The 25,065-nt window shown below is 40.6% G+C and overlaps 1 protein-coding gene across 4 annotated transcripts; it reads left to right on the top strand.

Moving 5' to 3' along the window:
- Positions 1-682: 682 nt before the first annotated feature.
- exoc6 (exocyst complex component 6) lies at positions 683-24,038 on the top strand. Of its 4 annotated transcripts, XM_074662855.1 has the most exons (25): positions 683-829; positions 6,924-7,095; positions 8,046-8,093; positions 8,219-8,309; positions 8,647-8,692; positions 10,280-10,333; positions 10,696-10,846; positions 10,934-11,089; positions 11,323-11,391; positions 11,540-11,623; positions 11,752-11,798; positions 11,998-12,118; positions 13,510-13,581; positions 13,668-13,765; positions 14,099-14,204; positions 14,342-14,451; positions 14,543-14,654; positions 14,741-14,875; positions 15,040-15,219; positions 15,962-15,991; positions 18,828-18,969; positions 19,241-19,314; positions 22,328-22,440; positions 23,227-23,238; positions 23,432-24,038. In XM_074662855.1, the coding sequence occupies exons 1-25, from the start codon at positions 732-734 to the stop codon at positions 23,556-23,558; spliced, it is 2,448 nt and encodes an 815-aa protein (XP_074518956.1). In that variant the 5' UTR covers positions 683-731; the 3' UTR covers positions 23,559-24,038. The 4 variants fall into 4 exon arrangements, with proteins under 4 accessions (XP_074518956.1, XP_074518959.1, XP_074518957.1 ...); XM_074662858.1 differs by lacking the exon at positions 15,962-15,991; XM_074662856.1 differs by lacking the exon at positions 23,227-23,238.
- The last annotated feature ends 1,027 nt before the right edge of the window (positions 24,039-25,065 follow it).

Genomic DNA, 25,065 nt, shown 5'->3' with positions numbered 1-25,065 from the left:
ACATTTTTGAATGTACATGTATTTCCATACATATATTTTCATTTACTCCATATTTAAAGAAAGTAGTTTTTGCAGGTTTGCACAAAGCATACAGTAGATGCCATACATACATGTGTCTAGTCATGGATTATTTGCAACCCCTGTTGTTCAGGAAGTATTTCATCATAGTATTAAAGATAACCTGTGCATGATTAAAGTAAGGGTGCAAATTTAAGGACATTCACACTGTATTTATCTCTAAATGCAATCATGCAAATGAATGAATACATAAATAAATCAATACATAAATAAATCAATAAAGAAATATTGAGACTTATATATAGCCCTCAAAATAACTCATCAGAGAAAAAATAGCACAGTAAAACAAAGCAAATTAGAATAAACAAATTATAAAACAAAATGAAATTGAACAAGATATAATTGTAACAGATAATGTGTCATGATGAGTGTAAAAGGTGCAGTATGAGGGTTGTTTTAGACTAAATTTTATAGATAAGCAGAGCAGGAAAAGTCCAAAATCTGGCAATACGAACAATAATTTCTATTATCACATCTGTGTTTTTGGTTGCCACAGAAATTTAGACCAACACCTGATGTTTACATTAGATTCAGACAAAAAAGGGATCAGAGCTGCTGATATTGACTGCACTACAGCGGTCGTGCGCCCCCTACAGGCCAGCCCTCACACTGACCCGTGCTGTAGCTGCAGTCATAACACACACACAACAATCATGGCGGAGAATGAAACCCTGGAGTGTATAACGGAGCACGAACGGATTTTACAGGAAATAGAGAGCACGGACACGGCTTGTGTTGGTCCCACTCTCCGGTAAGAATATATAACCTTAAAGAAAGCTTGTAGTAATTATAATATTTGTGTTTTTGTTAGCATCTCCCCCGTTATCAGACCTTTTGTTCACAATTAGCTTAGCTTCCCCAACCACCGGTAGGCTTGAAATGAAGCATGAGCCTAGCTGTGTGCTAACAGGCCAACAATCACCACTATATCAGTTATTTGACTGCAGCTGTGTTTACAGCGAGCTTGGTTTGGTTTATTCAGACCCTCTGTGTTAACAGAAAGGTAATGACCGGTCAAATATAATATTAACATCCTCTGTGGGTGTGGCTGCTGGACCTCACATCTTCTTATCATTATACAGCTGATGTCAGCTATCGATGCTAACAATATCGGCTAGCTGTTGAGCAACGTTAATGTGGACATTAGCTCCACTGTCATCCCGTTATAACACCCTTTAATGCGTCATATTGACCCCCCGGTGTTGTCTTGTGGTTGCCAAAGAGCTGTACGGAAATAGGAAGTTCAAATGCTTGACCTAACCGCTTCTAACACACTGCACTGTTAATGTTTAATAGCTTGTGTCCAAGGCCAGGGCGAATGACAGTTTAATAGCAAGCTACAGTAGTTACTGCGCACCTATCCACAGCACAGCGTCTTCAGTCTGCACACACCTGTCCTGCAGACATGCCTGCAGGCGGTGGTTGTCTTGCAGCATACCAGAAAAACAAGGGAAGATATGCCCTGAGGGTGACATCTGTTAACTCTATCAATTTGTTCCTGGTATTCCATATAATGTTATCAATATTGGGATTATGCTCTGCTTTTGGATGAATTTTGCTTGGGCAAAAAGTCTGAAACCCTTTCGGTCAAACTTGAGCACACAAAACTAGTGTTTTTATCCTAAATTCAATTCAATTTTGAAATGCTCTTTCTGGATTACTAGTTTCCATTTCCCACTGTGAAAAGAACTAATGCTGATGTTGCCCTTTGATTACTATCATTAGGGAGGTTTAATTACTACTATATCTGCACAGTATCTCTGTAAAGGTCAGGGGTAAATGTCAGGTGCTTGAAATAGGTCTGTACAATATGAGAAAAATATGCAATGTGCTGTTACTTCTTTGACTACAACCACTTAAGTAGGGTATGTTAGGACTAATTGATCATTTTAATGGCTATCCACCTCTTCCTGAATTAAGAATCAAAACACTCCACTTCTTTCACACAACTTAATCTAAGGTAGCTCCAATGGCTAACTTGAGGATCATCTAATTTTCTTCCATATGCTGAGACAGCATGACCATGACCCGCAGAGAAAAACACAACTTGTTTTCCTCCAATTGTTTTATCATTTCTTGCCTTAAATTTAGACTTCAGATTCCAAATACTCATTGAAGTGATGATATCTCAACTCATGCGCGTCATCTAGTGTGCATGCTTTCTGAAACCTTATACAGAGATGATGACACAAAAAGCCAGCCATGGTTGCTGCTTGCTAAAGCATTGATAGTGAGGACAACTGTTGGTGAGAGTTGCTGAAGGGTAATGTTTGCCTATAAAACACAAAACCAGGATACTTAAAAAAAAACAAATCATTTCCAAACTACTCTGCATGAGAGTGTGCTCATTGATGTTCATTCATCACTCACCGCTGTCAGGGCTTATGTCATCATAACCATGTTTACTGACACACCTGAGCCTGTTCCACAAGGTCAGATCAGTTTACTCTGACTCTCTTTCTGGCTTGTTTGGTTTATTTTTGTCTGTTCACAAAGATAATAAGGAACAATGAAATACTGCCACCTCTACAAAAACTACCATGATTTAGAGCCAGATATCTGTGCTATCTATTGGCACCTCTCCATCACATTTGTGCAGCACTATAACAAGGTTGGTTGTAGGTTTAATATTTAACACGGAGGAAGAAACGTTCAGTTAATATCCATCTCAGAACTGTACTCCTCAGAATTGCAGCAGCTGTCTCTTCTTTCTGTAAGCTGTCACTTCCCCTTCACCACGTAGGATTTCACGATCACTAGACGACATGAGAGAAATGTCCAAACATCTTGTTGTTGCAGAACCCAGCTCTGAATTCTTCATTTCACTTGGCAACAGAAAAATTTAATTTGACACCAATATTTCAACTTTTGCATTCAAACAGCAGTTGAAACTTGTCAGACTGTGTGGGGTTGCAGGAGAAATTGTCACACTTTAACACGTTGAAAACTCCGCCACAGCATGATCCGCACAGATCATGGATTAACCATGATTCCTTCTGCCAGTACTCAGAGGACGCTCAAGTCTGACGTAGTCTCCTTCACTGGCAGGAAGCAGGGAGAGATAGTGACTTATTAGTTTCAGCATTACCACCTGGTTTCAATTATTAATAACATGTAAGAGGAACCTTGCATGGGGCAAGGCTGATCTTTGCTGTGCTGCATGGATGTGCATATGTCAGGTTTTAATGTGTAACACCCAGTCCCCCAAACAGAGGCTTTATATATATTTAGAGAAGTTGTCCCAACAGCCAGGGTCAGCTTTTAGAAGCAACAACTTTGTTTTTTTTTCTTTTTCTGAACATCCTGGTGTTAAAGAAAATTATTAGAATTATTTTGTGAATTGTATAAATCAGATAAAGACGAAAACAAAGAAAGAGAACTAAAACATTTTTTTATCATTTCTGAAGATTTGCAGAATGAAATAACAGCTGACTTTAAACCTTTCAGCAAAGCTGTAGAAATACAGATGAACATTTGTGTAGGTAAAGCAGCATCTCATTTGTTAAACAAAATAGACTCCACCTGGTGGCCTCTGAGTTTCTCCACAGGATAGCTAAAAGCCAGGATTTGCTATCTGCATAAGTGTTTATCAGGGGAAAAAATGTTTGTTTTTTTACAAGTCTGATGTATGGACTTAGGAAATTGAACAAAATAAGTATGTTATAAATTAAAGACTCTAATTAGCATAACAGACAGAAAATCTCAACAGACAACTGCATTCTCTGCGTCTATGCAGAAGGTTATCTGAGTCCATTAATCCCATTATGAGTCCCCGGGTGACAAGATTCAGTCATTAGTTTGATGGAAGCAAATTGAGAAGGTGCTCATGTTAACCCTTCAACTTTGATTGAGATTATAATCTAGCATGATTATGGGCTGTGATCTTAGAGTAATAATAGATATAGATAGTTATTAAAGGCTAATAAGTAGACATGTACTGATCGATTGGTGCTGATTTCCTTAACTTTGGGGGATCAGTGATTGGGCCATCCTTACATATGAAACTGATCTTATACCTCTGTGAAGGTCTGACAGCCAGCCACTGTTGCTTTTTAGCAAAAACTCAGGACACTTTATTGGTTGTTTATGTCAAAACATAAAGATTTTATTGTTTCGAAGGCATTGTTCAATGATTTTCAATAAAATAAGATTGGAACATTGAAGGTATAAGCTGTCAGTTAAAAAAAAAATCTGTTTCAGCCCAAATCAGTATCAGCAAGTCAGGCTTTTTAAAGATTGGTGATCAGTGGTGCACCCTTACTAATAAGATGTTTGGTTTCCTGTGGTCGTCTCAATGGAAATGTCTGCTGTATCATCGTACAGACAGACTTTATGACCTGAAGTGCAGCCGGTCGCCAGGATGAGCTTTAAGAGTTTTGGCTTCACAGTCGTGGAGCAGTTGTGCCTGGCTATCAACATTTTTTACACAAAAAGCTGTTTTTTCTGACCCTACATATTTTCTCCCAAGAAATGACTCCACAAAAATCTGTAATATGTAAAAGAGAGACTGTTTTTTCACAGAATGATGAATATGTAAGGACAAGGTTTATGGTCGTATTATGTTGTATTTATGTAGAAATAATTTCTGATTCATGCAAAATCAAACCATTTCCTCTTGCTACAATCTGTATATTATATTGTGTTGAAGATGACATAATGTACTTTCTTGGTCAGTTTATGAATGAAGCATTTCACACCACTGTCACTGGATGGAGCTGTTACTCCAGCTGAAGTGAATGGCAGCTGGGTTCATCACATCACATTATTTCCAGAATCTTACTTTGCTCAGACCTCACTGAAAACTGATGATTAATGCTATGGGTTTTTTTTTTTTAAATCTTAGATTAATGGCCTCAGAATACTTTATTTTTCACTTTGTTTACTTTTTTTACTCTTGGGACTCATTCCTCAAAGATATTTTGCTCAGTGGATGCTGCTGTCTGTATTTTGTCAATACTCTGCTGATTTTGGTCTGTGCATGCCAAGGTGTATTTGGGCCAGTAAAGTCTCACTGTGCTTTCCTTTAAAGTAATTCAAAGTCAGTATTAGTATCACTCTGTTTTACAAACCCTAGCTACGATGCATGTCAGCAGCTCATAGGGAAGAAACTGAGGAGCTAAGAGAGACTTCATTGGTATCCCTGATCCCCTGATCACCACAGGATGGCGCCTGTAGCACACAAGCTGTGAGACACACTGCCCTATAGTCTCACTGATACTATGAATCACATCAGCCATCATCTCATGTGCTATTTTCTTTTCAGCTGCTACCTAAAGGTGATGGGCACAGGACATATGACCTGTATTTGTTTACCCATACAGCGCCATTATCTCTGTGGATTATAGCAGAGCTGAATCCCTCCATAAGCTTTGCTGCAGGCTGGAGATTTCTCACCTTTCAGAGACGTAGCTAAGCTCTGCTCTTTCCTCCTGAGGAGGGAAACCGAGCCATTGCATTTGAGCCTGATGAGATTGAAAAGATTGAAAGTTTTGGCAACAGCCTGGAGCATGCAGTGTTGGTTTACATTGAGCTAAGTGGTTCTTCTAAATCTCACATGTGACCAACGCAACTGTTACTCTCTAGTTTAAGTTTGTTCATGATAAAAAAAAGTCTCAAAAACCAAAGATAAAGCTGGATCCGTTTTTTTAATAGTGCTTTCTTCCCCTCCCTCTTTTATTCCACCTCCCTTCCTCCTGCATCACACACACACACAACACCTGTAGTTGTCATCGCTTCATGTTTTTGTTTCCCTCTTTCTGTATTTCTACTACTCTGTTTTACTGTCTCTGTGATCAAGCACACACACACTCTGAAATACATACAGTATATACAGCCATCTGTGCCTGTTGAAGCCAGGCCAGGATCCGACAGGGTGTCTTTGTGTCTGTGTGTTTGTGCTGGATGACCAGTAATGATTCATGGCAGGGTTCTTTGCAGTGATGTGCAAACAGCTGGTCATCTCGGCCTCACTGCTCTCACAGTCGTGTTGATTTTTTTTTTTTTAATTTTGCAGGGCTGCTGTAAAGCATCCAGGTCAAATATTGGCATGTAAATATTTTTTTCCTGGACTGTAAGATGTATTTATATATGAGTCTTTGGTCCTTTGTACTACAATATATCTATATTTACTAGAGCTGAAACGATTCCTCAAATGATTCGAGGTACTCAATTACAAAAATTACTCGAGTAATTTTCTCCGCCTCGAGGAATCGTTTAATTTGAAAAAAGATGAAAGAGTGGTATTTCAAATAGAGCTGAGGCCATATTAAGAGAGTTTTCAGACCCCTCAAGCTACTTCTTATACAATATAGCAACTAGCAACAAATCTAGCTTCTTTTCTGGAGTTTGGAGACTAATGGGTCATTGTACGAAACGGGTGCCATTTGGGTCCGCAACATTTGATGAGATGTACAAGGCACAAAAAATGTGTAAAAGTATGTTTACAAATTTTGGAGCTACCAAAGCAAGTGCTCTTGTTGACATGCTGTATCAGAAAATTCAATTTCTTAAAGAGAAAAAAATTCATTTGAAAAATAACTGCTCTTTAACTAAACAAAAGTGAATTTTATCCAATTACTCGATTAATCGATGGGAATTTCAGTAGAATACTCGAATACTAAAATATCCGATAGCTGCAGCCCTAATATTAACAGTACACCTGTTGTCCGTTTAAAAATGATTTAAGTTCTGCGGAAAGAAAGATTGTCTATGGGACTCAGGAGTGAGAGTTGCATTAGCCTGACGAGCTAACCTAGCTCTTACTACTCAGTCAAGCTGAGCTTCTTGTTTCCCCTTTACAAACTTTGATTTTTAGACCTCTATTTTCTTTTTGTTTGCTTTCTTAGGTCTATCTACGATGACCAGCCCAACGCCCACAAACGCTTCATGGAAAAGCTGGATGCCAGGATAAGAAACCATGACCGTGAGATCGAGAAGATGTGCAATTTTCACCACCAAGGTTTTGTGGATGCCATCACAGAGCTCCTCAAAGTCCGAGCTGATGCAGAAAAACTGATGGTAAGAAGGATGAGCATAAGGGGTGATGACAGTGTACCTCATCCTTATGGATTTAAAGGTTTCAGAGACACAGGTTCCTGCGTCATCACTGTTGCTGCTCTCAGGGAGTCACACTGTTTTTGCTGAACTCATGCTCAGTAAAAGAAGAGACAGTGATTATGTAGTCGGTCCTGCTTGTTTGGAAGCTCCTCTGTTGAAAGGATTGTCATCTAAAAGCCGACTGGTCATTTGGGTCATGGCTCTCAGCCGTGTGACAAGAGCGAGAGTTCAAAAATCCTCATCCAGAATCGAGAAGTTTGTCACTGAATCTGTGAGAAAGAGCCTGTCACAAGCCATTAAACCCCATGAAAGGCCCAGTGCACCAATGATGGGTTCAGGTCCCTGCTGCCTGGTTAATCTGAATTTGCCTGCTTTTGTCCCTACCCCTTCATGGACAATGAGCTGATTTCAAGGCTGAGCAGCTGCAGTGAGGGAGGTAGAGAGGGAAAAGAGAGGGCAAGAAGAGGGGGAGCAGACAGAGAGGAGAGGGACAGATAGACATGTGACAGCGTTTGCTGAACCAGGACCAAAGTTTTCATATTGCCACAAAATGTTTTTTCTAACCTTCATCAAATGGTGGAATATATGTGATAAACCCACCTTTCGGAAAAATATCTGAACATTTCAGTGATTCAGTGAAGTTGTGTTTTCGATATCCAGCACATCTCTGTGCTGCTTCAAAGATTAGTCTGAGGGTAATGCCTAGATTTTCTCCCTCTTTTTTTTTTCAGCAATTTCAACAAAGCCTTATTTGGTCTCTCACTTACTGGCTCTGTTTTTTGACTGTTCTCTGCTCAAATTGATCAAATCTAAATTTGTTTAACAGTTATAATGTGTTGTATCTTGGGAATGATAATATGAAGAGAAATCTTGAGGCTGTGCTGTTAAAGAAGTGTCTCTTCTTTTCAAAGGGTCAGGTGACAGACACTAACCGAAGACTACAGGAGGCTGGACGGGAGGTGAGTTTATGAATGCTTGCAGTAGATGCGTAGAAACAGCCTGTCGCTTTTTAATCGTGATCCCAGTGTAAACACTGCTAACCTGTCCCTCATGGTCCCCAAATCGTTTGTTTTTTCCCTCTCAGGTGACGGCTCAGACAGAGGAGGTGATTCGCTGTCGCATTCAGCAGAGGAACATGGCCACCACTGTGGAGAAGCTCCAGCTTTGTATCCCAGGTGCCACTGCTGCTTTGATGATCACTTTAGCACTAATATTAATGAGATGTTCACTTAGATAACCTCAGGGTGCTACCATAGGCAGTATACGTCTATCTAGAATGTGACCTCTGCAGAACTTTGGAGGAAATCAGGAGTATGACCTGAAAGTATTCAGGAAGTGGCTTGGAGTGAAAATGTCCTAAAACATGTGTGATTTTTTTAATGTTTCATTTTACTTTCATGTGCCTCAATTTGTGCACAGAACAATGTTTTTCAATTGAAAACAGAATGAAAATATTAAGGCAACAAACCCTCACGTTGTTGCTGGTTACTGATTGTCTCTCTTCCTTTGCAGTCCTAGAAATGTACAGCAAACTAAAGGAGCAGCTGGAATCCAAAAGGTAACTATTTCATCATAATATGCTTGAAGTTAACTGTGTAGCCTTGAGCCAAATCACTACTGTGGCTCAATGCACAATGGTTTGCTAAGAGAAAATATGTTCTGCATCTCAGAGAACAAAAATAAGTTATTCACACATCCTAACAAGTACAAACATGACCCCCACAACAAATGTTGTTCATGTTAGTTAACAACTGTGATGCTGGCTGTGGTCAGAGGTGAAACTATGGACCAGTGAAGGAATTAAAGGGTCACTCTGTGGCACGGTACTCTGTTATTTCAGCATAAGTGATCAAAATCATTGCCGTTTTTAATCCTTTCAAACCAATCTGCAAAATTCTTCCTCATCCGTGATGCAGGTTTTGGACAACTCTGCTCATCCACTGCTGTGCAAGTTTGATTGAACTTCATTTTTACCCCATGAACTTCATGTTTGGCAGTAAATGACATGCCTGTCTGTATGAAGTGGAGAGGGGGGTTCACTTTGAACAGGAAAATAATGACCCTTTCTTGTTCATTACTGTGTACCAAAGGAAGCGGCCATTCACTGGCAGGACAATTGACCCTCAGTGTGCCCTTGTTCACAACAAGGCCGCCTCTCTGCGGCTCTTTCACAGCCCACAGCCAATCCAAGGCAATTAGACTATGCTGACTAATGACATGGTCTATACACATCCTATAAATTAGAATGGGGTTGTATGGCAAAAACACACGTTTTTATCTGTACTGTATGTGCTGGTGCCCAGGTCACATTCCCTTCAGTGACCTGCCACATGCAGCCTCTGTGTCCTTCATCCTGGTGCTCTGCACCCCGACAAACCTTTTTCACTGTACAGCTTATGAGGCTGTCTTCTGTTCATGTGTATGCAACACATTTTACACTCACTGACCGACCAATTAGATCCCTTCGCAGCCTGCCTATCAGCCTAATGATGGGAGCTCAGCACACTGACCCCAGGCTGAACTCTTGTGTTGTGTGCACACTATGAAAGACCTCAGAATCTGTATAACTCAGGTGGCTGAATGGACACTGAGAATAAGACATCCAACAGTTCTGCATGTAATGCATCAGACATACATTATGTTTTACTCAAGTTGCCTCCTCAGGCCTTAAAATGCAAATAACTGGTCAGTTTGCAGGGATTTGAAGAAGAGGGAACCGTCACATCATGATACTCTGCCCTTTTTTTTTTAAAACAGTTTTGGCCGTTGTTACTTTCCACCTGTTCATACTGCTCATTTTTAGGAAACTCCTTTTGTTTTCACACTGTTAGACTCATGATCAAAGGGTGGATCACAGTTTATCATGTCATCAATTTTTGATAGGACATTTAGGAGAAAATATCAGCATCAGCTCTAAAACAAATATTGCTTTCAACTTAAGTGATGCCAGCTATTGGCTTTGCAGAGTATTCCCTGCTAGTTTAAAACTTTTTAAGTGATGCTGATAATGTGGAGATTTTATAAGTGTATTACATTTTTGTTATTAATGCTGGTGGACATCAAACTAGTTGGATGGAGAATACTATTTTTGCAGTGGTTTTATTGATTGAACAGAATTGAGAACCTATATCATTTGTCTCTGCAGATACTACGCTGCACTGAAAACCATGGAGCAGTTGGAAAAGGTCTACATACCCAGGTAAGGTTTACACTCAGATTATGCAGGTACACTCAAAGGTAGAAGAAAAATCATATATTAACTTTAATAGCCTAGCGAAAGCTCACATAAATGAGGTGTGCACAGTTTTTTTTATCTTAAAGCATTCTTTAAAGACTTAAACACTGGAAACGTATGAGGTTATTCTTAAACCGTGCTGGGAATGTTACCAGAGTCGAAGTAAGGTTGTCTGTGGTGTTAATATCTTGCAGCTAATTGTGATATCACAATATGTTTTGGTTGGTTTATGAGTTGCAGTGCATCATTTAAATTGCGATAATGCTGATGGGATTTTCTTTTTTACAGTGTTGATATCATGTTTGACTCTGCTGTGTCTCCTGCAGGGTGAGTCAGTACAGGTTCTGTCAGATCATGGCTGAAAACCTGCCCAGACTCAGGGAAGAGATCAAGGACATCTCCATGTCAGACCTTAAAGATTTCTTGGAAAGCATCAGAAAACACTCTGATAAGGTTGGAGAGACTGCCATGAAACAGGTACAAGCTTTTGTGTTTTTCTTAAATCTTCAAACAGCTGGGATGTGGTTTTTATCAGCTCATTGATGTGTTTGTTTATCTCTTTAGGCGCAGCAGCACAGGACCTTTAACAGTGCAGTAGCCAAACAGGCCAGCTCAGGCCATTACACCAAGCCTGTGTATTCACTGAACGGGCGAACACACACACATAACGGCCTCATGATGGAGGAGGACTCAGGAGATGAGGAGGAAGCTGATGAAGAGGTGAGGAGACAGGGAGTGATAACCAAATTAGGGTGATATACCTTGACCAAGAGATTGTTGGCCTGATAAAGACACTATTCGGTATTTAGTGATCTGTAATACTAACTTGCTACAAACACGTATAACTTAATATCTGTAATCTTAATCCATGAACTATTTTCTCTTTTTTTGTAGTTGGTATTTTCATCTATCCTGAAAGAATTAGTTCATGTTTTCTCACCTTTGTCTGACAGATTCTAACAGCTCAGGATCTGGTAGACTTCTCGCCTGTCTACAGATGTTTACACATATACACAGTACTGGTAGGTGTCCTTAACCTGAAAGTAAAAGAATTACATAAAGGAGAGTGTTTTATGCTTTGGTTTTGCAAAGAAGCAAAAATAACAGCAACCTTGCTGTCAGTAATCTTTGTGTGAGTAACTGAAGTCTGTTGTACTTGTCTGTCTGCAGGGAGACCGGGAAACATTTGAGAACTACTACAGGAAGCAGAGAAAGAAACAGGCCCGGCTAGTGCTGCAGCCACAAGCGAACATGGTGAGAGACATAAACAAATGACTTTACTGTCAGTGAATGATTTTAATAACAGTAATGGCTGTATAGAAAGCCAGATTCCTGTTTTTTTTTGGCATTGTTAACTCATCTTTTTATGTCTATGATTTCAGCACGAGACAGTGGAAGGCTACAGAAGATACTTCAATCAGATTGTAGGGTAAGGAGTCCCTCTGATTTTGACTTCCTTGTCTGTCCCCCGAGCCCTTTCGTTTTAACCAGCCACGGGTTACTTATTGGAATTTCAGTTGTTGGCTTTGTTGTTTGTTGTGGTTTTTGAGGTATGATACTAAGTGCAATTTTTATATATCAATGCATTTAAGTGATGTGCAATGTGTTTTTTTTGTGTGTGTTTTTAGCTTCTTTGTGGTGGAGGATCACATCCTGCATGCAACACAGGGACTGGTGACCAGAGCCTACACTGATGAACTGTGGAACATGGCGCTGTCCAAGATCATTGCCGTGCTCCGAACTCACTCTGTAGGCTCAAAATACACGAGCATATACACAAAACACACACACACACACACACACACACACACACACACACACACACACACACACACACAGCCAGCAGGGAGAGTACTGTGAATGAGGAGATGACTGTTAAGAGTTAATAGAGATAATACAGCCTGCTGTGGATCTATTTATTCACAGAGAAACTTCATTCACTAGTTGACATGCACACACCCACACACACACACACACACACACACACACACACACGCACAAACACTACTGCAGAGGTCAATACACCCACAAACACACTAATGATGTCACTCTCAAGAGAAGAGGTCAAAACACACATACGCATGCGGCCAAAGAGGAGGTCATTGGGGCCTTAATGAGAGACAGATTGCAACAATAACAGCAGATTAAGGAGGCATATTCCTGACCGCTGGGCTCCACTCAGTTGTAAATGACCTAGAGGATTATGCTAACAGGCCAGAGAATGGGCCGCACAGCTTGGGGTGAGAACACTGACAAAGGCCCTGGTGTGGCCCCTCCCCCCGGCCTCAGCCCCTCTGTTGGGCCATGACACAGGCAGCTCCACACTGCCAGGGGTCTTGCCCTTACAACCACTGCATGGACAGCCCACAGGGAGAAGGCTTTTCACAAACCCTATCCATGAGTCACTGCTCTCTCGATTCTCTGTTCAATTACCCCAAAGATCAAAAACCTGATGGCAAAAAAGTAAAATGTCTTCAACTTTAAAGATTAAATAAAGAAATCCCTCAAACATAACTGTTGATCACTACAACAAAGTAAAAATACATGTGAAAGCACACACTGTGTGACTTAAACATTACAGAAGACAGAAAACTTATTAAGGCTTAGACGAGCTGGGTACGTTCTAATAAAAATGTCCTATCCTGTGAGGTGCATTGTGTGTAGTCCGGCCTCCAGCTGCTTGCAAGTGTGTATGTGTGTGTCTGAGTAAACAGAGAGGCAGGCGGCCGCTGCTTTACGTCAAATCTCAGCCTGTGTTCATTTACTCTGTTGATTTACACACTCCTGTGTTAGCAGGATCCCTGTGTTAGTGTTAAGCACTAACTGTGTTGCTTTCAGGGTCATAAATCACTCTGCACCCCAGAAAATGGAGGGACCTTGTTGGTGTTGATTGACCCTTGGCTAAGTCCCCTCCCTCCCTCCAACTCCCCCAGTCACTCATGCCCTGTCGCTATAGCTTTCCATGGATTTAATTTGTTTACAAAAATAACTATTTAAGAGTCTATTCTTTGATTTAGATGTAAAGGGTTTACCTCACTAAAACCAATAATACTCCAAAACATCAACATTTTCCTCTACATGTTCAAAAGTATTTTATCTGTGAACTGAAAATAATATCTGATGATGTTTGTTGTCTACAGTCATACTGTGATGACCCAGACCTGGTCCTGGAGCTCAAGAATCTCATAGTCATCTTCGCGGACACACTACAGGTTGGTTCAGCAGCACTTCATGTGACTCTGAAGATTAACAAGCAGAGGTTAACACACCTGATGTCTCTGTATGTGTATGTGTAAAGGGTTACGGTTTCCCTGTGAACCGGCTGTTCGACCTGTTGTTTGAAGTCAGAGATCAGTACAACGAAACTCTACTGAAGAAGTGGGCACTTGTTTTCAGGTGAGCTCTGCTGACGTTGTATTTACACCAATCAGTAACTCCAGCAAATCAGTTAAATGTGGAGTCAGTGGTTGGGCTCAATAAAGACATGAGTTCAGAATCCTGTCACAATAAATGTTTCAGCAAAAAAGAAATGTTCACTTGATGCTTTGTTTTACCTTCTGAGAAATAAGTATCTGGACAGTAATAAACAGGCCTAATGTAGATTTTTAAATCCCTTAAGTCTAGAAATAAACATCACTTCTGGAAAATTTGATTACTGTAAAGTTACAAACACTTATGTTTTTAGTTTGTTCAGAGTTTTCATGGATAATAACACGTTCTTTGTCACAGGGAGATTTTTGAGTTGGACAACTACAGCCCCATCCCTGTGGAGACAGAGGAGGAGTATAAAGTGATTGTCAGCCGCTTTCCATTTCATGATGCCGAGATAGAGAAGGTAACAACTCACTTTTTAGTATAAAGCTCTTACTTTGCATGCAAAACTTTCCCTTCTGTGGGTGGTGGGGTTGCAACAGTCAATGCTAAGAAACAGCTTTTTCTAACGTGTGAAAATTCACATTTGTGTTTGAGCAGCAGGACTTTCCAAAGAAGTTGCCGATGTCTCAGTCCGTCCCTCAGATCTACACACAGGTCAAAGAATTCATTTACGCCAGCTTAAAGTTCTCAGAGTCACTACATCGCAGGTTGGTGCATAGGGAGAGAAACTGCATGTTCAGTTTTTATTGTGCTGTTATGCTCGAAAACATTTTACTGACGACCTTTTCTTCCTCTTAGTTCAACAGAGATTGACGATATGTTGCGGAAATCCACCAACCTGCTCCTGACGAGAACACTCAGCAGCTGTCTGCAGAACCTCATCAAGAAACCTCACATAGGACTGACTGAGGTACAAACACACAGCAGTGACAGACTCATTACAAAAGTCATGTAGACCCTGCAGTTCAGTCTGAAATTTTAACTCTCATTTCACAGCTTGTGCAGATCATCATCAACACGACTCACCTGGAGCAGGCCTGCAGGTATCTGGAAGAGTTTATAACGAACATCACAAACGTCTCTCCTGAAACAGTTCACACCACAAGACTCTACGGCCTGTCCACATTCAAGGTGAAGAGATGATGCCTCGTAACTTGTGTTTAGTGTTAACAAAGTCGTGAAATTAAGGCTAATGTTGATGATAGTTTTCTTACTCAAATACAGTATGGTAGTAGTATTAGTGCTGAGTTGTTTTCCATCTGGTCAAAGCAGTTTTTAATTTTTTTTTTTGTCAGGATGCTCGTCACGCAGCAGAAGGAGAGATTTATACCAAACTTAACCAGAAGATCGATGAGTTCATCCAGCTCGCAGACTACGAGTGGGGCATGGCGGAGTCCGACGGTCGTGCCTCTGGATACCTCATGGATCTCATCAACTTCCTGCGCTCCACTTTCCAGGTCTTCACACACCTCCCGGTGAGTCTCATCCACCTACCAACCTCTTACTCATCAAACCTGCCACCTTCCTCTTGTCAAACATCATTGTATCGCTTTTTATTTTTGGACTTGAGTTCTGCTTCTTTTAAGTCACGTGTGGGTGCTGATTGTTTCTGATTTGAAGGAGGGATGTGATAAATCCATTTGAGCATTTTATTTCTCATATTTCTCAACTCCTTACCGGTTTTTCTGCTGTTTTCCAACATGTTTATCATATCCCTTAACAAATATTGATCTGCTCTCTACCAACTACAGAGCAAATTCTAAATTTGAGCCAAGTATGAGTAAAGCACCGCTGCTCTGTCTGTGTGCATGCTCACTGAGCTGTTGGCTGCTTTTGTACAAACTGACATCATCCCAAACATGACACACTTGCTGACAACAAAGTGTGAAGGATATCTGATATCATCAGCTTCAGTCTGTATCTCCTGCCTCTTTTCCTTCCCTTTCTCTGACTGTGTCTGGAATGACTGCTAGTTTATTTGTTTTATACCGTTTCCTGTCTCCCCACCCACACCCTCTGTAATAACCAGCTCTGTAATTCATTTCTTTTACCAGCAGTTTTCTCCTCTATTAATTTGACTTGTCAAGCATGCAATATATCTTTAGCTGAATTTACCTCCTCCTGTCCATTTATTGTTGGCACATTTCTTTTCCTTTCCTTTCCCTCTTTCCCTCCCCCTCCTCCATTTTTGGTTGGTTTGGGGGTGTCTCTGCTCAGAATAACAACAATGACCATGCATCGATGTCGGTGAGTATTCCTGCCTGGCTGTTGCATCACTATACTGCCATTCTGCAGGCAGAGTGGAGATGAAACGCATGCTTTGGTTTGACTTCTCCAGGCTTGTTGGTTCTTCTGGAAACTGATTTAGATGGAAGACCAAAGAGTGGGTCTTGAGGTATTAAGTGTTTCATTCAAGGGGAGTAGTTCTTCTAAAGCCAAGATGAAAAGTTTCAGACACTGGGGAAGAAGCTTATACTCTGTAATACCTCCAGTTTTTATTCAGAGCATTTAAAACAAGCCTGTAAGCTTCTCTAGCTGCATGACGGGAAGTCTGAATAGGTCTCAGTATTCTCAAGGAGCTGTCACATTCTGACAGATCATCCTTTAAGTCTCATTTTCTCTTCTTTCATTCTTTAACTTGAACTGAGGGGTCAAGGTCTCGGACTTCATTATGAATGCAGAGAAAATATTCAGCTGGTTGTCTGAGGCTCCCTGGCCGATGGCAGGATTGGTGACTCTCTTTCTGTTTGAAACACACAGAATGATCAATCAGTGATTAGTCAGGTGTGTGAGGTTGACTTTGTCCCACAACTTTTTGTGCAACTCTTCAGGTGGTTTGCCAGGTTTGTCACCATCAAAACTCAATTAAAAAGACTGTTGACCCCATGTGAACATTGCATTCCTTATTTATACATATTCTAAACTTCGAAACATAAAATAGAATAAGATGAAGGCTCCTGTTCCGATTTTTTACCTGCCAGAACTACTGGGAATCTCGGTGGATGAGCATCAGTATACTTGGTCTGCACTTGTTATATTCAGTAGGCTAATTTTTTTTAATCTCCAGGCGAACGACCTGAAACTTAACACCCAGTTTCCAAATTTCATAAAGCAGAGACTTCTTTCTAAATGGAAGGGCAAACTTTAACAGATATCCTGTGAGTGTGAGCATGCACTTTGCGTGACACATTTGAATGATTCCCAATTTGGCTTCCAGTCTCTGCAGATTCAACAGTTATTGGTTTCACTCACTTCATTTTTAACTGGGGTATCTCTTTATATAACTTAATCTATTGGGAGTTGGTGGGGGGCATGTGTCACCACATCATCCCTGGATTTTTTTGCATGAGTATCAATAAGAACCGGTTGTGTTAATCTGCTTTTCCTTTTCTGTTTACAACAAACACTGGGATGTAAACCTGTATCTGTTTCAAGGTGGATCTTAATTTTGAATCCACCTCTTTGCTTGTAGTGAAAATGCTCACACTTATATTTCACACATGCTGCTGTGGACGTCTGTGGAGTGTTTCATGTGTTCATCGCTGAGCTTTGTTGTGCTTCCACGCATGAACTGAGCTATCTGTGGGTTTTGTTTAATGTGTGATGTTTCCTAAAGAACTCATGGTGGAAAATGTAAAGCACGATGAATGCTGCATTCATTGTGACTGTGATTGGTTGTTACTTCTTGTATCAAAGCTGCGTGTTGATACAAGATCCTGCTTTGAAAGTTTCATGCACCTTTCCATCTGCACACTTACAAACGCTCAGTGGGGATGGGTTGAGCCATTTTTCATCCCTGAAGATTAAAACTATGATGTATCCCTATCCCTTCTTACCTTTGTACTGCAGTAATTTATTTGAAAACCTGAATACAGGTGTACTAAAGAAGTCAGAAGGTCAGACCAGGGCCGGTCAGAAGTTGCCAGATTCAGTCTTATTGATGCTCAAGTTAGTTTGCAGCAAATGCACCTGTTAGGTTTGGCTGTGTATTAAGTAGATCTGACTTTTGGGAGTCAACTTTTTCCTTTACCTATGCTGCTACCTGCTGTCTCAGGTATTCCTCTATGCAAGTACAAACTCTGCCCCTGAAATTTTCTAAAGTTGGTAGCTCTCACTTATCCTCTTCTCCGTGAAGTCTCCCCAAGTCTGATCAGGTGGATGGTGAGCTAAAGTCAGGTGACTAGTTTCAGGTTCATCAACCATGCTACAAAAGCTTGACTGTGAGGTTTATGAAACTGATGGATGTGCATGTATCTTCACTCTCTCATCTCAGTTGCATGTCATGAATGTCATCACCCCCACCTACTCGCTCACAGTGAAGTTTACTGAATATTGCAGGTCTTATATCGGCTCATCCTGATTTCAGGTGGAAGTTTTATTCAGGAGCTGGCAGGAAATATATTCTGTACAATGTTAGGGGGACAATTTTAGCTTCTTGCTTCCACATCAGCCCCAACACCCCAGAATCGATGAATTTCTGGCATTTATGAGTATATGAGGCTAGCTGTTTTGTCGCTTTTAAGACTTGGAGAAGTATCTTTAGCATCAGACGGATACAAGACAAAAGAAATTATTTGTTCTCAGTGGAAAAATCACAAAGCAGGAGCAAAGTGAAAAAAAGCCCACTCCCAGGAGGTGGTTGATAAAGGTATTGCTCTAAAAGCAGGTTTCTGGTTCCTGATCTCTGGGCTACATCGTGGATTGTTGCATTTGCCTGTGATGTTCCTCAAAAGATGCATATTTGCACCCGTATCTCTGTTTGTCCACACTGAAAGGCGAAGCTAACCGTCCGTCTTTGTGCCTTCTTGTTCTCTATCCCCCAAATCTTTTTTACTTCTGCATCCATTCCCTAAAATTCCTCTTCTGTTCTTTAACCATTTAAAATTTTCCTCTTCTGCTTCTTTATGGCATGTTTCCTCCTCCTTTTTTATTTGTCCTCAATTCTTCTGATGACTTACTCCACTTCCATTCCTGACTTCTTATCCTTATTTAAATCCTGCACTATATCTTACTTTCTGCATCCTCCCTTCCTCTGTCACTCCCCTGTTCTCCCTTTTCTTCCTCACTGTCCTTCTTTCTGCAGGGAAAAGTGGCCCAGACGGCTTGTATGTCAGCCTGCAAGCATCTGTCCACATCGCTGATGCAGATGCTGCTGGACACAGAGCTAAAACAGATCAGCATGGGGGCCATTCAGCAGTTCAACTTGGACGTCATTCAGTGTGAATGTAAGAGATTTTCTTTTCCCAGGAAACTTTGATTAAAGTCTATCTGCAATTTCTACGGAAAAAAAACTCCATAACTCCAAAAAATGAAATCACGGAAAAACAACAAAAACAGATTTGTGTTTTCTACATGTTGGATTTTCATGATAAACAAGTAAAAGTTACAAACACGTTTCAAGACTTCTCCACACTCTTTTGTAGTAACAATAAGTAACCTTTGTGTGCTATTTTCTGTTAAGTGATTGTTCTCTCTTGGTGTTTTTGCTTTCCTCAGTGTTTGCCAGTTCAGAGCCGGTCCCTGGCTTTCAAGGAGACACGCTCCAGCTGGCATTCATCGACCTCCGACAGGTAAACTCTTTCACGAAGCAGCAGAGGCGACATTAACTTACCTGTGCATGCAAGCGGAGCCAGCCTGTGTTTTCATTTCACTGGCATATGTTGCGCGACCTTTTCAACTTTCACTTGTCCCGTGGTTCACCTGCTCAGGAAAATTCCTATTTCAGCACACACAAGCACAAACTCTCTGTTGTAAACACCAGTGGTATGTAAAGTGTTGCTGGGTCTCATTAACTTGTTTCTGTGTTGACCTGTTAATCTGAGCCTGGGGGAGGCTCGGGACTGCCCCCAGTCCAGGTCACACTTCTGCTTAAAGAGCTTATTGAAAGAAAAATTAAAAAGTGAAAATTTTACTTAAGGTGGAGGATGAAAGTAGAAAAACCAACAAACAATGAAAACCGAAGATGACTTTGTTGTGTATTCTCTCATTGACTTAAGGGTTTAAGTCATAGACGTGTCAATGGGGGACCAAGCAATCTCGGTTTATCAGAGCTAAAACTGGAGAATCATCTGACACGTGGAGCTGACATCCCTCTCTTTCATGGACTAGAACATAGCCTGACCTGCTCCTTCTTTCCCTCGCTGCAGCTCATCATACAGAAGATGTGACTCTTTTTATTCAGGCTGCCGGGCTGACATGTTAATCCTAGCCTTAGGTAAAGAGGTTGGGAGTCATCCACAGGCCGAGGTTACAGAGAGGTCATCCTTTTACTTTCCCTTTATCTAATGACTGCTTATGTTGTAGCTATATGTGCTTTTTAGATCGTTATCCTGAAAGTGTTCAGAGTGATGGAGCGACAAACATTCAGGACAAATGATGTGTTTAGAAACACACGAGGGTAACCAGGAGGTCTGTGGAAAAAGAAAACATGGGGATTTGTGTGAGATGTCCTGTTGCTTCCAGCAGAGTCAGCGCACTTAAAGAAAGATATTAAATTGATAAAATATGGAACTATTAGACAAAGTTATTATTTCTCAAAAGTGTTCAAAAGTGTCTCCAAAGTCTTGACTGTAAAATCTGGCACTGCTGAAGAGATAAAACTAATACAGGCTCTTAGCCCTCTGAAAGCTAAACTCTGAGCCTGGGTATTTTTTCAAAAATTTCCAAATGTTAAAAAAAAATGTAAAGGTTTTTGCCCTGAAGGCTCATAAATCCGTTCCCAACCTGTTTTTGGCTGTGGAATTTTTTACATCACAAATTTTAGGCGACCCCAGAAAGATGTTTTTTTCTAGACTCAGTTTTTGATTATGTTTTTCAACTCTCATACTCTCCAAAGACAGGATTTTTCCACACAGCAGACGTTGGCTTCTCCTAGTTGCTTTCAGTGACACTAGTAAAACCTTTCTGAATGAAACTTTAGTTGTTTTTTCTCTGTCCCTGTTCATTTTGGAACTGTCTATAAGGGGCGAGACGTAAGAAAAAAAAAATTCAATTTTGTTTTTTCCCCACTGACTGCGAGTTTGTGTTTATACAGGTTGAAGCAAGACAACTCAAGTAGCTGTAACTGTGCAATCACATGATCGCGGCTGTCAATCGAGATGCACCAGCTCAGATATTTTTATATGCTGCTTTTTATTTGGACTAGATTCACATTTGAGAAAGTGAACACCTAGAATACAGTTATGGATTATGTGTAGTTCTTTTTCCAGACTATTCAGGTGACCCCACGGTTGGAAAACACTGCCCTAGACTGTCTTTTTGGGATGCCCCAGGAGTGTTCCTTCAGCATTTTATTTTTGGTCAAATTCTTTTGAAAACTTTTAGTATTTTTCAGCATTTCAAAAATTTAACAAAAAGAAACAAGGCTAACCCTCACTTTTTTCAGAGTTTTGAACAAAAATAAAACGCTAGATAAACACAATGGGGACACTCCTACAGCTTTCAGAAAGACAACTCAGGATCTGTGCTCCTGGTAATGACTCAAAGTAAATCTTTTTCAGGACAAGTTGACCTTTCCACAATGACAGTAAATTGCTACACACACAAACAGCCTTTCACTGGCCTGTAGCAGAATATTTTCCACTACTGTTAACCATTTCACACTCATGACAAGACTAAACTCAACCAAGAGAATCTTCTCTGATGCTTTTGTTTAAAGAATTGTCTGTCAATCACGAATCAGATCTTCTGAAGTGATTCTGAAATGGAAAGGATGAAAACGTCACCGCTTTACAACAAAGTCCTACTGTCATCACACCTTTGAATCAGCACATTTAATTCTGTCACAGCATCGTTGTGGTGTTTTTGAGTGTTTTTTAATTTTCTGTTGCTGTGTTGCAGCAGCACAGTATGTAAACAGCTATAGCTCCACATTCACACTCACACATACACACACATCAAGCTCTGTTTTGCCTTGATGGTGTTGATGTTGATGCAATGCACATCACCACCGTCTTCAACACGTATGCACAACAGCATCACTATAAGTGATAAAACCAGTGGCTAAATTAATACACAGGATGTCACACACCTGCTTTAGACCTTCAGTTCTGTGAGTTTTGAGTTGTTGCGAGTTAACAGAGCGTCGGAGCGAGATGTGACTCATCATTTAGCTCCAGGTGAGAAGAATGGCATTGTTGCTAAGCCTCTCAGTGTGTCGGAGTCTCACTCAGCTGAATAATGCTATTATCACTAAGCTGTTCTTTCACTGCTCTTTCAACATGACCCAAACACCCAGCTGTTTCACCCTATGACATTAGCATACACTGTGTGTGTGTGGGGTGGGGAGGGGAGTCATCTCCATCAGGTTAACCAGGGGTCGTGGGGGGGTCATTTTAATGTTGCTGTTCACACTTAAAACTCATCACGTCAAAGCAGAACCCCCCAGCTTTCTCTCTCCTCTTCTTTCTCTTTCTGTCTTCTCTGCTTCTCAGAGCAACAACGTAACCAGAAATATACACGTTTCCCATCATCTCAGTCGACTGTCACACAGCCCTCGGTCAAAGTTTTATTTCATATAAAGGTTCGGAGTGCTAATATCTGCAGCAACGTTTTGAATATTGCCTGTCTTTGTGTGTTTTTTAGCTCCTGGATCTGTTCATGGTGTGGGACTGGTCGACTTACCTGGCAGACTACGGACAGCCAACCTCCAAATACCTGAGAGTGAACCCGGCCACGGCCCTGGCTCTGCTGGAAAAGTGAGTTCTGTTAGCGCCCCCAAAAACATGCAGGCAGCACTGGCAGCTAACATATTTAACCATCTATTTGAACAGTGAGAGCTTTACAGCTTACATTTAAAACTCTGCCCTCACACTCAAGAGTCTCTGCTTATACTTGGGTTTTCTCTGCTGATATTCAGCTCATAATTTCCACTATTATTATTCTGATGAACTCAGATATGAGTCGTTGCTTGCTAAATTTATTCAAGTTTAAAAAGAGTGAAAGGTATGCATGTGTTTTAAACCTATAGAGGGCTTCACTGGATGAGTCTCGAACAAGAATCCCTGCACAGTGGGGACAGTTGCAAGAAAGCAAACACCAGACAAAATCTGAGCTCAGTCGAATCATCCTGCGTTAGTGGAGAGGGTCTGAAGCTTCCAGTAAAAGAAATCTGTGCATCGTTTCTAAAAGTAAACTTGAAAACAAAAATTCTGAAACTCAGCGATCACGCTCACCATAAAGAATGGGGAAAGTTTAAGAAACATAAGTCAACTGTCTAATTTCAGTACAATTAACATTTAAAACACTATTTAAAATGTGTATAAAACAGGAAACATGCACACTTTTCTTAAGTTTGCTGAGCGATTTGAAGAAAACTTTTTGCCACTCTAACAAAACATCCGAGCATTTTATCAACATTTACATTACAACAATGTTCATATGAATCTAGCTGCTGTGTTTTCCTGTCTTTGTATTCTTCTTTTATTTCCTCACTTCCCCTAAACCCTCTTCTCTTTCTCTGCTGTTTTTCTGCTGCTGCTCAGAGTCCACAGGGGGTAGGTGCAGCTTCTCTTCTTGCTCATGTTTGGTCTTTAAAACATTCTGCTTCATGTTTTGCCACACAGTAAAAGTCATTCTGCAGGATTATCTGTCAACTTCAGAAGAAACATCCTCCATCCCCCTCTAACAGATCAAACAGGAGTTTATATTTGACCAGTTCTGACTCGATGTGTCTGTTTGTCTCTTCAGGATGAAGGACACGAGTAAGAAGAACAACATCTTCTCTCAGTTCAGGAAGAACGACAGAGACAAACAGAAGCTGATAGAGACTGTGGTCAAACAGCTGAGGAGCCTGGTCAACGGCATGTCCTCCTAAACACACACACACACACACACACACACACACACACACACACACACACACACACACACACACACACACACACACACACACACACGCACATCCAGGGGGACATATATTAGTGTGTGTCACACATGAAGAATGAAACCTGCATGCAGTCACATGCACACACTGAACTGCCAAGACTCCTCCAGAGGTGACGCATTTAACCAAGAGAAAACACACAAAGACAGTGACATATAGAAACATCTTACAAACACACACAGGGACGTTACACATAAAAGGGACAAAAAATACACACACACGTCAGCACAGCAATACACACACTGTACAAGGCATGCAGGGAACAGACTCACACACAAATATGAAGTCCTGTCCTCTCCCAACTGTTATACCTGACTGAATACTCCATGTAAATAACACACACACACACACACACACACACACACACACACACACACACACACACACACACACACACACACACACACACACGTCCACACAAAACAGTCTACTGGACTCTTCAGTAAAATGTGTGTAGAGTATTTTTAACGGCTGTGATGAGACAAACTATGTTTTGTACATCTGTGAGAGTGATCGCTGCAGCACACGAAGAGACAAGTACAGGAACAATGAGGTCAAAGGTCAAACTTTAGTGTAACACTATTCATCTACAAGGATAGAGCTGTTAAATGGACCATCACCTCCACTTTAAGACATTTGGCAACTATCAAACATGACTCTCATGTTAATACCTGAAACAAATTCTGAATTCAATCTTATATTCTGGAAAACCTTTGCAGGACTTCAGTTTTTAGTGTTTACTGCTCCTGAGCAAACTCTGCAACCTTGACAGATTTAATGAAGCTTCAAAGGTGATGCAAGATGTTGCATCATGTCTGAAATAAATGCACACTTGAGGCATCAGCTCAAGCATCGATCCAAAGACTCTAAATTAGAAGACCAAAGTTTGTGTTCCCAGAGTAAACTGCCAGACAACAAAAACACAGCCTTCTTTTTAAGTGGCGTAACTAATAACTTTTACAGAATTATATTATTTATTTAATATATTTTTAATGATTTGAACGTAGTTATATTTAGTTTTTTTATGTGCTGTCTTCTTGTAACACAAACCATCTGGCTTTTTAACTCTTCTTTCCAAGAATGTGAAAACAAGTTGTTCAAATACCTTCAGCATGGAAACTGCTGATGTTTCAGGCTAAAAATGCAGATTGTGATGCACTTTAATACATATTTTAAAATAATCAAATAAAGCCCCGAAAGCAAAGTAAATACATAACTGGAGTTTGGAGTCTTTGTAAAACTGTTGGAGAAAAAAAATAGTATCACTGGACAGTTGTAAACAAACTTAATCCTGTTCAGGAGGTAAAACTTGTAACCTTTGGTAAAACAGTGAAGCCGAGTCACTCTTTTTCTGTGTACACAGAGAGGCTAGGATGAAATTGAGCTGTATCTCCAAAGAGTGGACTGTTGGTTTGGAGCTCATTAACTGATTTATCTG

The sequence above is a fragment of the Halichoeres trimaculatus genome, unplaced genomic scaffold (assembly GCF_033239565.1).
Source record: "Halichoeres trimaculatus isolate MK-OKI-2021-1 unplaced genomic scaffold, fHalTri1.1 fHalTri1_scaffold_23, whole genome shotgun sequence".
NCBI lineage: Eukaryota > Metazoa > Chordata > Actinopteri > Labriformes > Labridae > Halichoeres > Halichoeres trimaculatus.
This window is presented reverse-complemented; position numbering and strand designations above follow the sequence as displayed.